This window comes from Pipistrellus hanaki, assembly GCF_964339955.1.
Source record: "Pipistrellus hanaki genome assembly, chromosome: 1".
Taxonomy (NCBI): domain Eukaryota; kingdom Metazoa; phylum Chordata; class Mammalia; order Chiroptera; family Vespertilionidae; genus Pipistrellus; species Pipistrellus hanaki.
Window position 1 is genome coordinate 93,869,913 of NC_140503.1, and position 15,217 is coordinate 93,885,129.

At 42.1% G+C, this 15,217-nt stretch overlaps 1 protein-coding gene across 2 annotated transcripts in view; it reads right to left on the bottom strand.

The window, feature by feature from the left end:
* The window catches only part of NRP1 (neuropilin 1), a 160,124-nt gene extending 147,056 nt beyond the window's left edge, over positions 1–13,068 (bottom strand). Inside the window, exons 1-3 of one of the 2 annotated variants that reach the window (XM_084875803.1) lie at positions 12,996–13,068; positions 11,309–11,797; positions 7,582–7,756 (exon numbers count right to left, since the gene is read on the bottom strand). In XM_084875803.1, coding sequence (XP_084731929.1) covers positions 7,582–7,756; positions 11,309–11,381 — 248 coding nt within the window. In that variant the 5' untranslated portion in view covers positions 11,382–11,797; positions 12,996–13,068. Of the gene's footprint in view, positions 1–7,581; positions 7,757–11,308; positions 11,884–12,995 lie in introns of those variants that run through there. The other variant, XM_084875804.1, reaches the window with a different exon arrangement.
* Positions 13,069–15,217: the final 2,149 nt, after the last annotated feature.

Here is a 15,217-nt window from a genome sequence, read left to right on the forward strand (position 1 = left end):
GACTGGCTGATCTCTCTATGACATGCCAGACATCACAGAAGCAACAAGCCATTACATCCAACTTAGCTGACTGATTATACAAGAATGTGACCAGATAAAAACAAAATACTCTGAAGCATCTGTTTCTTCTCAAAAAACACTCTTCTATTTCTCACAGGAACCCAGTGCCTGAGCAAACATTTTCTCTTTAACCCTTACATACTGAGTCACCAGTGGTAAATACAAAGGCTGTATCAACATGTTCCAAATAGGGGAACTGGGGAAGACAGCATCTTTGTGGCTATTTGCCTGAGCATGACCTAGAAGAGACTAGTTCCAGGCCAGTGAGGAAGCACTGGATGCAGCTGGGATCTCACGTATCCTTTGGATTGTATAAGTTCAGCCCATATGCTGCCTCGTTATTGTATACAAAAAGGGCCAGAATTCAGGTATTTTCCCCTAGGATGCCATTCCTTAATTAAGCAAATTTCGACAGAGTGGAAACCACCCATTCTTTAGGAGTTTCCTTGCACAATTTTCACCAGAGCTTACTTAATTTGAACTGAGCACTTAAAAATTAAATCCTTACTTGGAATTAGTTGGTGTATATTTAAAGTTTTGTGTGCGATTTTTGATAGAAGAAAATGGCTGCCTGAATAAAAAGTTAATTGACAAAATTTCATAAAAATTTTCTCATTCAAGACATAATCCAAGCCCCTTCAGTCACAAAAGTAGAAAGATATTTGGTGCAGCAGCTGAGCTTGTGGGCTCAGTTAATAGATTCTTTCTAAGCCTCAGTAAGATGGGGACGATAGGAAAAATAAGTAAAACCATGTACTAGAACATAGTGCTTAACCAATAACTTGGTAGCAAATAGTGAGGTCCTGACAGAACCAGCTGTAATCACTCCGTTCTAAACTTTCCATAGATTATTTAAGTTAAAGGAGATAAAACATGCTGATCAAGTAAAATATAAGATATGTGCACAATAGACCTTGGCTTGATGAGGAGAAAACCACATTACAAAGCAACTGAGTGGACAGTAGCCAAAATATATTTTTCTCTCCCTGCTCTTCTGCAGAATTTAGAGTTCTGAATGAATGTAGTTCCATCCTAAGACTAAATGATGCCAACATAAGTAGGCATGTGTGTGGCATGCTTCACAGTCAGCCTGAGAGTAATATCATCATGCCACCCCTAAATGACATAGATACAGTTCAGTCAATCAGAGACTAGGAGGAAAATCTTCTTTTGAGGTGCTGTTATGCCAAGTCACTGACTACTACAATCAGGATTGATTACAAACACCCACTTATGAGGCATTTGGAACCTGATCTGAACACTAATCTTGTCTCTTGTTCTTCTTTAGGCTTAATCATCAGCCTTGATGAATACTACAACGTCAATTAGTTAAGTTTATTCTGTAGCCTCCTTTACACACACGCACATATGTCAGCATGCAGGCAACTATCACATTTTATGCTGGAAAGAAAGGAGCTGAGAATATGCATGCTGGCTGAAGCATATGTCTCACTTGGATCAAATTTTAAGTGCCTACTCCCCAAAACAAAATCTGGAAATGCCATGCACATGTTGATTCAATCTGATAAGATTTGAACTAACCTTCCTTTTAGCTTCTCATAAAGGTTGCTTTTTGTCTTTTGGATGATAGTAAGACTGAGCACAAAAACAACCTTGCAATACTCAATTCATTATGACCAAATGTGATTGTCTATAGTAACAAATAATAAAAAATAATAATTTTATTAAACACATGGGGTTCTGTCCCAAATAAAATCAGTGCTAATGGGGGAAAATCAAAAGGAAAAAAGTAGATAATTACCTGCCTGAGTGAGTAGTAACTAAGGATGCTGCAGGCGGGTCAGCAGTTGTTCTGAGAAGGGTTCAATCCTACACATTCTATGCTTTCATAATTGAATTGAGCTGGTGGTGGTAGTGCCGCTCACATTGCTCATATTGTAAAGTTACTTGAAATCAAAACCAGCAAGAAAGAGATGAGAAAAAATAAACCAAAAAGATTTTTCAGAATTTGCCTTGCAAATAAAGTAGGCTCCAGACTGAAAATTTTGTATCCATTTTTACAAATCATAATATATGCAACAAATACAAAATATTTCTACAGTAGTCACTGAAAAAATTGAAAAAAGCTCAGGACTCTGGTTGTTGTTTTTTTATTAGGTAGAGAACAGTGTACATTTTTAATCTGAATTTCACAAAATTTCACTATAGTGAAAGAGTAGTACAAATAGACTGTTCTGTCTGATTTTGAAATTTATAAAAATCGAATTGTACAAGTCAGGAGAGCAGATGCCCTTGAGGCCAAAGGTTAGTGACTGAAAGTGAACGTAGGGGCTTTTTCTAGCAAATTGGGAATTTTTACTCTGGGTTGGTTATATGAATGTGGTAGCATTGAAAATTTTACCAAATTTTATACTTTGTGTATTTTTCTAGATATAGATTATATTGTAATTAAAAGTACATATACTTCTATGTTACATATAGAAACTGGAGAGGTATTTTTTAGCACAAAATATCACTCTTTTCCATAAAACAAGGTCTTTGTTTTGGTCTAAATGATGCTCCAAAACACAAGAATGGGACTACAGTGAGGCACTTGCCTTAGATACAAAAAGCCAAAGAACTCATAAATCAAGATAAATAATATTTTAATGAATCTTTTAAAAAACAAAACTATTGTAACAATTCATGCTAAACAAAGTGAATAAAACCAAAACAAAAAAATATTACTTAAGGAAACCATAAAATAGAACCTATATTTCCCAAATTGCCAACAAATGAATAATATGCCATTATATAATTAAATTTGTAGAAATAATCAGATTCAAGAAACAAATGGCAGATTTATTTTTATTCAGTGAGTTTACATTCTATTATAATAAATGAAATGAGCAGTGTTTCAAAGTTTATAATAATGTAAGTACTTTTAAAAGTATCATTAAAGAAACAATTAATGATATAAACAATTCCCAAACTTGAAATTCATCTAGTTAATTATGTTTATTGTAATTAAACTTTATATGAAGTTACTAGAGTGAAATCTTCCTTTGATTATATTAAGTTAGAAAAAAGACACATATTATTGGTTACACAGAGAGATTTAAATTCTAGACAGAACTCAGCGAATTGTTTATCTCTGCATGCTAGCCTTGTGTTCTAGTAAAAACCCCACAAAACAGCCCTGACAAACAGTCACTAAAGTCAGGAACTTGTGAGTAAGAAGACCACTACCAGGCTTTCTCCCCCAGCACTGTCACCTTTTTAGACTCTTTTCAGGAGCTTCACATTAATTTTCTTAATGTTTTTAACCCAATGCCTGTGAAATTTTTATTGCTCCCCAGATGACGACATTGGATCTGAATGTAACCACACACCTCTTTACTCAGCAGTATTTGTCACAACCATTATAAATTATCATGCTGATAGGTTGCCTTGCTGGGAAACTGGAAAGGTTCCATAAATTCTATCATATCAATGACATTCTTGTTTATTATGCAGATATAAAGTTTTATGAGATTCAAGATGTCTGTGGCACCACACTTCACAACATGGAGCGTTCTCTGGTGCCAAAAAGAGAACTCATCGTTCCTTCCATTTCCTTAACACCTTCTCCTCTCAGAACATTCTCTAGCCTCCTCAACGTCAACATAACAATAAAAGCAGGCGAACCTAGCCAGAACTCTTAGCACAAAGTGAGCCTTTTAGGAATATGTTCTACTTAAGCTCTGCTGAATGATTGATCAATGCCCCTTGTTCAATAAAAGAATTCAGCAAGTTATAATACTTTATTCTGTGTTTTGACTGCTTATTTGTAATGAAAACTGATTCAGTGGTGGCATAAACATAGGCTGTTGCTTTTTAAAACCAATAAGCACAACCTGCACACTAATTTACCCTAAGGAAACAACAACCTCCAACAACCCCCTTCCCCTCCCTTGCCCCATAGGCACTTTTGTATTGGGTCAGTCTTGGTGTTTACACATGAAAAGTTGTGATAAATAAGTCATACAGTATATTGTTAAAATTATGAAGTAGTTTATTTAAACACAAAAAACAGTAAAATTTAAATGAAAATTTGGTTTACCATAACTAATCTATTTTATTACTTATCCACCTCTATACCTTACAAAAAAATAATTGTTTACTTGGCTCTCAAGGATGTTTCTCAATAAGCAAATGCACTTGGGAATTTATTTCTTGAGCTTTCACATGGTGAAAGTTGACTATACAAATACTGATAGTATCAAAAGAAAATGTGGGGTGTATTACATGATCATCCCATTACTGGATCAATATATTTAGTTAGACATATGCTTAATTTTATATTTCCAAATGTTGTAACAATCACTAAGTTGTAAAGATATTATAAAAAAAATGGTAATGTCTTGCCCTAGCTGGTTTGGCTCAGTGGGCCTGTGGAATGAAGGGTCCCTGGTTCAATTCTGGTCAAGGGCACATGCCTGGGTTTTGGGCTTGATCTGCAGTGGCAAGTGGGGAGCTTTCTCTCATCATTGATGTTTCTATCTATCTCTTCCTCTTCCTTCCTCTCTGAAATCAATAAAAAATATATTTTTTAATGATAACTTCTTTTGAGGGGAGCTTTTAGCTTTCAAAGGGCTCTCATAATCTATTATCTCATTATCCACTATAGTAACCTTATGACATTGGTACAAGTACATATAGTATAGGTGAGAAATGGAAAGATTAAATATCTCAAGACAACAGTTTTCTCTTACCAAGAATACTGACCAAAAGACCTCTGATGTGATTTATTATAACTAGTTTTGTACCATTTCAAATACAATTTTGGAAGTAGCCTAATATAAATTATAAAAACAAAATCCACCAGAACCAAAAGCTATGTTTTTGTGCATTTACCATAAACTTTTGAATTTTATAAATTTGTTGTTTCAAGAGTTTCTGGTAGTTTCCATGTTTTGTAGGAAATTCTATCACCTTTCCCTTCTCTCCCCACAAAATTTAAAGCTTCTCACAGCCTTTTCAAAAGGAGGTAAATATTCTGCCTCATTTGTAGAATTTCAACTATGACCTTCAACAATAACTAGTAACCATGTGGAGCAACCTGGAGACATAGTAACTATAATGTCTTAAGTTGGTCTTTCAATATTATTTTTTGATTTTTCATTGATAAAATGATCATATAACAATACTTCAAAACAAGGCACAAAGATACTTTCCATGCCACAATGTTCACTGACTTCACCAGGCTACAAATAGACTTCCAAGACTGGCTAGAAAATGGCACCTTCATGAGAACAAACTTTCAGTTATTATAATTAAGAAATAACCTTACTCTAACATTAAAAAAAAATCACAATCATAATTACTGAAACAATATTCTTGGCCACATCAGTTCATGTTTTGCTAACATCACTAAAATTGTCTCTCCCTAGAAAATACAATTACCCATTTTCTTCTCATCTTAAAAAAAGAAAACTAAAATCCCACCATATCCTACCTCATACCATGGTATGGCAAATATTTATTTAAGGCTTACTGTGTGCCAGACTCTGCTGTAAGCACTTTATGTGTATTAACGCACTCAACTAGCTTCCCTTTCTTACATTTCCACTCCAGTTGTGTCCTGGAGCTGGCTTGCACCAGCTCACAAGAACCAACTATGCACATCTCTTTGTAGCTCTGTGCACAGTAATATCACAAGGGTAGTCTAAAATTGGCCATGGAGTGAGTATTTATACTGCAGAAATTGTCAAACATTTACCAGCATATCACAGCTAATAACCACTGACTATTCTGAATTCTTTAACTACTATATTACACATATACATGGTAATAATTTTCAGATCAGAAATTAGTAAATGTGAGTTTACTAAAATTTAATAGCACCTTATTTTGGGAAATATTTCTTGAATATGTTTTATCAGAGTTTCTTAAAAACATGTCCTATAGCATTTTAACAATTGTCAAAAAACTAAAATAAAATAGAAACAAGTCTCTAGGCTATCTCGGTGATTGACAATGTAAAACTCACTGTACAGAATACTGACTCCCCTCCAAAATACAATAAACTCTGTTTCTTAGCAGTCACTGTAATACTCTATTAATGACAACTTTCACACAAGATTTAAAAAGTCAATTTAATATCCTGAAGCACTTCTGAATCACAGGACAAAGATTAAATTAGAATCAGCATAATTCTATTGTACTGTAGTGTATGCTGATTACTTGGAAATTGATCAACAGTACATGAATTGCTAATTCTGTATGCTAGAATATTGAATTAACATTCTAGTTAACCAGATGAAGTTGATACCCTGCCCATGAAAAATTAGTTTACTTCACCAACTCAATATGCTGTTGAGGACTTATTACAAGGGGGGGAGGAGAGGTATTTTAATATTATTTTGTTCTTTCCTAAAAGGGTTATGTGTTTTCAAATAGAATAGTTTTAATAATGAGTATGCCTATATAATAATGTTGATATCCAGTGAAAGTAGTAATCTAAATATATTGTATACAATGATATCAAACTGACCCATTTTAAAACTTGGGAAACATATTCCTGAGAGACACTTTAGAATTCAGATTTAACTGTTTGTTTTCCTTTGTTCAAACTATTTATATGTCTAAACTTCATTAAAAAGCAATATCCAGGTTCAAATCTCTGGAGAATACACTATAAGCAGTAGGGCAGAGTGAGATGATGTGGACAAAACAGAGATGGGGTTCTGTAGGCTGTCCAGAGAGAAGAGTAAATCTGGATCTTTGCGGACTGCTGCCTGCAATGTCAACACTTCCCCTCCATATTGTGGGAAACTGAACACCAGCTTGTTCACATAAAGTGGGGAAATATAATTTAGACTCTCTTTATAGTGTGAATGTTTTCATAATAATGAAATCTGGCACAATAACTTAACAATGCTTAGTAACTTAACAATAGAAGGAGATAGCAAAACTAAAGCAGATGGATGAAATACGATTCATATTTGAGTCTCCTTTTACTCAATGTGCATTAATAATTATTTTACTCATGGTCAATAAGAAACTTGCAATTGTTTATCTACTATAAAAATTCCCTTATCTAACTTATCCTATATTCCTTTTATTTTCAATGACAATTTTCTTTTGTCATGCCAATAAGATAGAGTTCTTAAATTACAAAATATGCTACAGATTTGTTACACAAATATCCAATATTACTGCCTTTCAACATTTACCACAAATGTTAGTAACTCCCAATATTTAATAAAAACTCAAATGAAAGTTTGGGTTTCTAGTTCTCCTTTCTGGGTGGGGTTTGAGGGAAAACACATGTATATAAATTTCTTAAAAGCGTTTCAAAACCAAAAGTGTTAACAGGAAAAATAATACGAGTGATTGTACACTTAAATATAATCTTCCTAGTTTGGCGAACTCAGAAATCACTTAACATAATTTAATTTCCATACCCACTGACATGTTATCTGGCCTAGACTCCTGGATCCATTTATATCCCAGATTGTACACACAGACTGACCCCGTTAGACATCGCGACCACTAGATGGTGCTGTGGTGCCCCGTTCAAATAATGTTCTCACTTACTTGCAGTCTCGGTCCTCCAAGTCAAAGTGAGGGTTGAAGTTGATCATAATTCTCTGGTATGGTTCTGGAGCCTGAATCAACCATTCACATTTTTCACTTGGATGATAAGAATGAGGATAACCAGGAGATGTAAGGTACCCGGGGTTTTCAATTTTTATAGTATTGCCACATTTATCTGTAATAAAAATAACATTTTAGTAGATCTTTTCCAGACAACAAGTTAGATATTCTCGCATTGTATGTAAATTACCAGCTATTGAGCATCCCATAACTTCCTATGGAGAACTCTAACAGGTCCCAGCTGGTCCTTCAGGTGGCTCATATACAGATAGTAACACCCCACAAGGAATGCTCTTTGATCCCAGGGAAGGTTGGATCAGGAGGAAAGTGAACTGAGATCTAAAATGACTGGATCCCCCCAACCCCCCCCCCCCCCCCACCCCGCCACAAACTTCTGTCCGGAGAAAAAGGTCTTCTAGCACTAAAAAAAAAAAAAAAAAAAAAAAAAAAATTAAGTCCCCTCAATGGATGTTAACAGGGTCCCCAGGGAGCTTCTGCGTGGAAGGTGACTACATAATGCTATTGGAACCCTTCTGTAGCTTTTGACGATAAGCTTGGTCTGTGTCATTGGTCAGTGTGGATTGGTTTCCAAGACAAACCTTTTCTGTTGTTCTATCTGCCCGTAAATCTACATGATTGTGTGTTATCTCTGCTCCATTCAGATTAACACAGAACAGTCTATTTGGTGAAGCAGAAATAATTCTACTCTTATTTCTCCATGTAAAGTTGCTGGGGCTGGGAGACCAGATCAAAATAATAGGGCAGAAGAAAAATAATTCCAATTATCTACATGTTGAAAATATCCACCATACTAAGATCTGTCTGATAATACATATGGTAAGCCCCATTTTCACATTCTGGGAAAGGTGAGCTAACTAACTCTTTTTGAGACTCCCTTGTAAAAAAAACCAAAAACACCCAAATGCTGAAATGATTCATAATTAAATAAAACAGTCTCCAGGCTGATTTCTTGTTCAGCATAGATTCTCATTGTCACTTTTTATGATGGGTTTCATATTCAGCCTGAAATGCATCCACATTTATTGATGCTTAATTTTGAGCAATAAAAATTCAGTGAAAGAGGAACAGGTATGAAAGCAGTGAAACATATAAGCCTATCAATCACAAATTTTCAATAATGGTATATATAGATTTTAATATTGCATCTAATAAATTGTTTCTCTGTGGAAAGAGAATAGCATTCTTTGCTCTCAGCATGAATTTACAAGTCTACAGAATTTTATTACAGGAAAACCAGGTCAAATGGAAATGAAAGATGAAGTGCACATCAAAAATGCATAAAGCTACATGCATTACAGAAATCATTTCCCATAAATTAAAAAGAAGACAATATAAATTACATTGTTTTTCTCAATTGCTAGATGTTTCTATGTTTCTTAGACTAGGTATGGCACACTGGTTTCCTCTGCCTTGGCTTTTAAAAGCTTAAGATTTGCCCAGAAGAAATGATGTTGCAACTGGAGTTCAGAATCTCAGCTAATGATCATATTGGACGTTGTTGTGCGATTCTATTCAGGCTCTTGCTTTATTTTAAATGTGTGTGTGTGTGTGGGGGGGGGAACAATCTTGGAAAGTGACCCTATCTCATTAGTCTCCTCCAGCTCTGTATGGATATCATGGCATAGTCTGGTATCTGTTAGAGGAGTGAAATAAAACAGCACTGCTTCTAGTCACTCGACAGAGTCACTGCAGAAGACATTTAGGTGGCCTCAGTACCACACCAGAGCTCTTTAATCTGTGACTTCTGAGAAAGTGACAGTGTAATAAGATAATGTGGACTGCTAGACTCCCTGGCTCTGTTCAATCTCTCTAGCAGTTGCTAGCAGTTGATTAAGAAAGAGCAATTCTAATGACTCTGAATCATTAGTCCTAAATAAGGCTAATGAATTAATTTAGCAGACACTGGGACTCACAGGAGGTGGACATGGCTTTAAGAGGTCTGCTGAGCTACTGAAGTTGTGGTCACTACAAGCACAGCAACATGGCTTTAACTTATCAAGCTCAGGTTCTTAGATTCCCCAGATTTCTGCTAAGAAAAGAAAAGAATATATATAATATATTAGGTATCCCCCCCAAAAAATGCACAGATTTTGAATAATTATAAAGGCAGTGCTTATTAAAATGCATTTCATTTTCAAAATTGAACTATCAGCTGTTAAAGTGTGTGTACATTATTTGGGGGGGACACCCTGGAGAGAGAGATAGGTCACAACCTCAAGTCTGAAAGCTATTTGCATTAGGTTTCAAATCCATCCTGTGAATATCACTACTGATTTAATCTCAGGAGTTGGGGAGGGTGAGTTTCTGTAATTTCTAAACTCTAACCACCTGAGCTCTTTCAATTGGAGGAGAATGTTATTTTATCACCTGCCAATTATAAAAATATGCCACGACCTCAGGTTCAGTATTAAATTGAACTCTGCATTTGCAGATGTGTGTGTGTGCATGTTTTGTTCCCAAGCCTATCTTTCAGAACACTACTTAGTAGCTGTGGGGATGGAATTTATAGCTTCAATCACAAAACCTCCAAAAAGAATATTAGAAAGATTAACTTCCATCATAAAGACGGGATTTAAATCCCTCCTGGTCTGAACACCCTCCACTTGTGGTCTCTTATTAAAACAATATACCACAGTAAGTAATGGATGGGCTTTTCTTCTAATTACTTTGATTGAAATCTAAACCAAACAAGAGTGTGTATATACATATATACATATATACATATATACATATATACATATATATATAATCTTTATTATTGAAAGTATTATATATGTCCCCTTTTCCCCCATTGCCCTCTCCCCCCGCCCCAGCCTTCACCACCCAAGGAGTAAATATTTGATAATTAGTTAATAATAATTGCTGAAGAATCACTGTAAAGATAATTTCATATATTTCACTTCACAGAGTAAATGAAACATGCCTACAACCAGATCACACATTAAAACACATTATTTAGGTTACAAGATACTGTTTTTAACACAGCACAGTGATCCATTTACTCAACAGTGAGTCCTTGCAAAGCTCAGTGGAAGCTGCAGCTAGGTTAGGGATTTTCAAATACCCGGTGCCTTACACTGTGTACATTAGATTCCTGTATTGACACCGTAACTTTTGTTCCTGCTCCAGACGGATTAGGGACGGTTTACAAAGGCGGGAGAAGGAGTTTCATCAATCAACCAACCAACCGCTATCTCTCCGAGGCATCCACCAGAGGAAACGGTTAAGGGAAGCTAAAGAGAACTAGGGAGTGCTGGTAAAGCCTTCATTCACTTTCAACAGCCATTAGATTTTTGAAAGCATGTCTCATCTAATTGCCTTTGGGAGGAAACATTATTAAGGTAATTGGTGTGTTGATCTGGGAAGGTAGGCAGAGCTGCCTTGCAGCAGAGAGAGGAAAACCCCCATAGCCAGACCACAAACTTCAGGAGGGAGCCAGAAGGCTTAAAACATTCCTGCCCTAAACCGACCGATCTGATGTCTTTATTTCTCAGCCTGGGTAAAAGTTTCCTTCGCCCAAGAGGTGGCTCCTCCGGGTTCGTTCCAGCAGCGCTGCAGGACTCGGAGCTGGGCGGGCGGGAAACCCAGCCCGCGGACCGGTGGCCTGAGCCCAGCGGGCGCCTCCCGCGCCTCGCCTGTCACTTACCGTTGCGGAAAGCGCCGGCCTGGGCGAGGGCAAGCGCGAGCGCGGCGCCGAGGAGCAGCAGCCCCCGCTCCATTCTCCCCAGCCGGTCCCGGGCAGGTTCGGGAGAACAAGAACGGGCGTGGAAAACCGAGCCAAAGGGGGAATCTAAACAATCCAGCGCTCTCAGGTCCGCCCGGAGCTGTAGGATCCCCAGTGCCTCTTGGAGAAAGGAAAGCGGTGAGGCAGGGACTTCTTCCGAGAGCAACGCTTCTCTTCTTGTGTCTCAAGTCTCCTGCATCCTGTCATTTAGCTTCGGCTTCCTCTCTCTTTTCCCACACTTGTTCCTCTTCCAGGAGCCACTGCCCGGGCCATGTCTCCGAGGGGGGAGGGGCGGGGGGTGCGTGGGAGGGAAGCACACACCAAAGCCAATTTCCAGAAAGGAAAAATAAATCCGGCTTGTCTCTGGACCCGGTGGAGCCCGGAGCTGGCGCCCAGGGGAGGTCCGGGTGTCTGCGTGCAGGAGAGGAGCGAGCAATGAGAAGAGCGGAGGCAGAGGAGTTTCACCAACTGCAGCCTCCTCCCTTCCCCCTCCCCTCCCTCCCCTCCCCACCACTTCCTCCCTCCCCTCCCCTCCAGGCGCCCTTCCCCCACCCCCGCCCCCCGCCCCCTGCCCCGCACTGGCCGGTCTATCTGCGGGGAGAGGGAGGAACAAGTTTCCCTGCGAGTGCTTTCCGCGTCCTCTGCCCAGTGTCTCCCGGAGGCCCCGCCGGGATCTCCCAGGCGGGGAGGCGCTAGGTCCGCCCTCGGGGCCTGTGTGTTTGGGGAGGGGGGCATCAAGGTGGGCCAGCGGTGGGGTCGGGCCTGCTGGTGTCGGCGCACTTGCTCGCGACCCCAGGGACCCAGCGAGCAGCTCCCTGAGGGTCTGCAGCTCCCGCCGCCCGGAGCGGAGCGCGGAGCGCCAGGGGGCGGTGGCTGCTTCCCCAACTCGGAATCCCCGCCGCGTCTGCGGGGCGCGGAGCGGGAGCCAGTCCCCGCCACTCCCCGCGGCGCCTCCCAGACCTGTGGCTGGAGCTGAAGGGCCACCCTGGACGCCCCGGGCCGGGACTGCGGGACCGGGATCCAGCGCAGCTGAAGTCCCCCCAGCGCCGGGCGGGGGCGGCCGTGTCGGTGCCACTGGCAGCCGCGCCAGACCCGCCTCCCGGCCCCGCTTTTGGTGCGCAGGGTGCCCGCTTCACCGGGCCGCCCGGAGACGGTGTCCGCTCCTCCGGGCCGGCGGGGTGCCGGGGCGGCGGGGTGCCAGCTGGGGGAAAGGGGAGCTGTCTCCCGCCCCCGCCCACCCTCTCGTCTCGGAGCCCAGGCGTTCGGGGCTTGGAAATAAGAGGTCCGGGGCCCCGGTTTTGTGCACCCCACGGGAGGGGGTCAGTGGCAGCGGGGGAGGGTTTGCTCCTGTCAGGGTCCTAACGGCGTTCTTCCCGGGACTCAGGCCTCGGTCACCCCGCGTGGCCCTCTAGCTCCCGCCCACGTTCGCTTCCCCGGCCGCCGCCTCCTGTTCCTTCGCCCAGGCTTTCCCAGAACCGCCGCAGAAGGCCTCTGAGGCCATGAATGGCAAGGATATTACAGGAAATAAGCTGGCTTTGTCCACTGATTAGGTCCCGGAGTGGGTCAATGCCCGCGGTCCCCTCCTGGGGAAGGGGTGCCGATCACTAACCTCCGGGGAACCGGCGTGTATGTGCCCACGCGAAAGCAGAGCCTTATTCCTAACCTGGTGCAAGGAGCTGGCAAAGGCGATTGGGAATGTTGGCAAGCAGACTCTGGCCAAAGGTTTTGGAGGAAGGACTAGGGGCTGGACAGGAGAAAGGGAGCTCCAGACTCCTGGGCCCTGGGCTGGGACTTGGCGCTCAGAGAGCCCAGGATGGGCGGGGTGATGCGTGCCCCCAGGGTGCACCCTACTCTGTCTCTCTCCCTCTCCCTCTCCTTCTCCCTCTCCCTCTCCCTCTCCCTCCTTCCTCCCCCTCCTACCCTCCTACTCCAGGGTCTAGCTTTCCTTCCTTATCCCCTAGGTTTGCCTGCCAGCTTTCCCAGTTCACTGGAGCGGGGAGGGAAGGTGGCGGGAGAGGCTGGGAGTCCAATGCCAGGGCTGAGCGTCAGAGGCCTGGTGCAGACCCACACCCCCCCCTCCCCCTTTCCCCAGGCCTCGGAGCGCGGAGGGCGGGCAGGAGGTGAGGAGGGGGCGCCAGCCGCGCCCAGAGCAGTCCCCGGGGAGGAAGTGCTGCAGAAGGAACCCCGGTGCCTATCCTTAAACCTCTATAACCTCTACAGCGGAGTGCAGCCCCACCAGTCCTCCGCTGTGTCACAAGGCGAGTGGCACAAGCATATTTGAGGTGCCTCCGATCTACTCAGCCCGAGGCTGGGAGGCAGAGGCACCAATCAAAACCTGGTAGATTGGTAGATCCAGGAACCAGGCGGGTGCTGTGGCCGGGGCGTCCTGGAGTCACAGGACTCAGGCCGCTTGTTCCAGGAGCTGGGTTTCATTCCTGGGCGAGGTGAGCGAGGGGACACAAGCCAAAGACCTGAGCTGTGTAGTGTTAGAAAACTACCTCAACCAAAGGAGATGTATGCATACATATTAGCATAACCAATGGACACAAACTTTGGGGCGGTGGGGGCTTGGCCCGGGTGGGAATGGCTGGGGGTGGGGGGCGGGGAGGAGTCAATGGGGGAAAAGGAGACATGTAAAACTTTAGACAATAAAAAAAGGAAAGGAGGGAGGGAGGGAGAGAGAGAGAGAGAGAGAGAGAGAGAGAGAGAGAGAGAGAGAGAGAGAGAGAGAGAGAGAGAGAGAGAGAGAGAGAGAGAGAGAGAGAGAGAGAGAGAGAGAGAGAGAGAGAGAGAGAGAGAGAGAGAGAGAGAGAGAGAGAGAAAGAAAGAAAGAAAGAAAGAAAGAAAGAAAGAAAGAAAGAAAGAAAGAAAGAAAGAAAGAAAGAAAGAAAGAAAGAAAGAAAGAAAGAAAGAAAGAAAGAAAAACTACCGCTGATCTTTCTTCCCCTTTCCCTGCTGAGTGTGCATTTCCCAGACTGGACCCAATCTGTTAAATAAAGCCACCAGGTCCTGCATTCAAACAGGGCCTGTCCTCAGGCTGAAACCCCCATCCTCCCTCCCTCCCACCTGCCTCTTGAAGGGCTCCTCCGGGGGTCCCTGGGCAGAAAATGTCTGTCTTCTTTCTTGCTCACCAGCTGAACACTTTTACCAGGCTTTCTCCAACAATGAAGCATGCACTATGTTCTCTGGGGGAAATATTGTATTTAAGTTCTGCCTCAGATTTTTCTCATCTTGGCTGATTTAAGGTGTTTCTAGAGTCCTTAGTTTCCACACAGCACTGGGTAATGGAGCCCTACTGCACTGATTGTTAATCGCCAGCTAGTGGGTTTGTAGAGGGCAAATTATCCTTGCTAACAACCTCTTTCCTCTGCTGTTGGACTGCAATAACTGCTGAAAGGGTCAGTGTTGTATTTCTGCAATCCTTCTGCAAGGAAGACAGACCAACCTTTATAGGAGAATAAGTGAGAGAGAAAAAATTTTGTCAGTGTTCCTCGGTTGATTTTATTTTGGACTCAGGAATACATAATCCTTCCTGACATCACCAATTCCCAGACTAGATAGGACCCAGTTCCTGTGAAGGGAAGATTCATGGATCATATACCCAGGAGGACAAACAGGGGAGCCAGGGGCCCCAGGCAGGGCTGCTGCAAGAATACGGTACTGGGCTAGAAATAAGAATAGACTGGGTGGTGTCCTGGCTGGGTAGCTCAATTGGTTAGATCATCATCCCACAGGCCAAGGTTGTGGAGACCACAAGGTTGTAGGTTCCATCTGGTGAGAGCACATACAAGAATCAATCAATGAATGCATAAGAGAGACAACAAATCCATG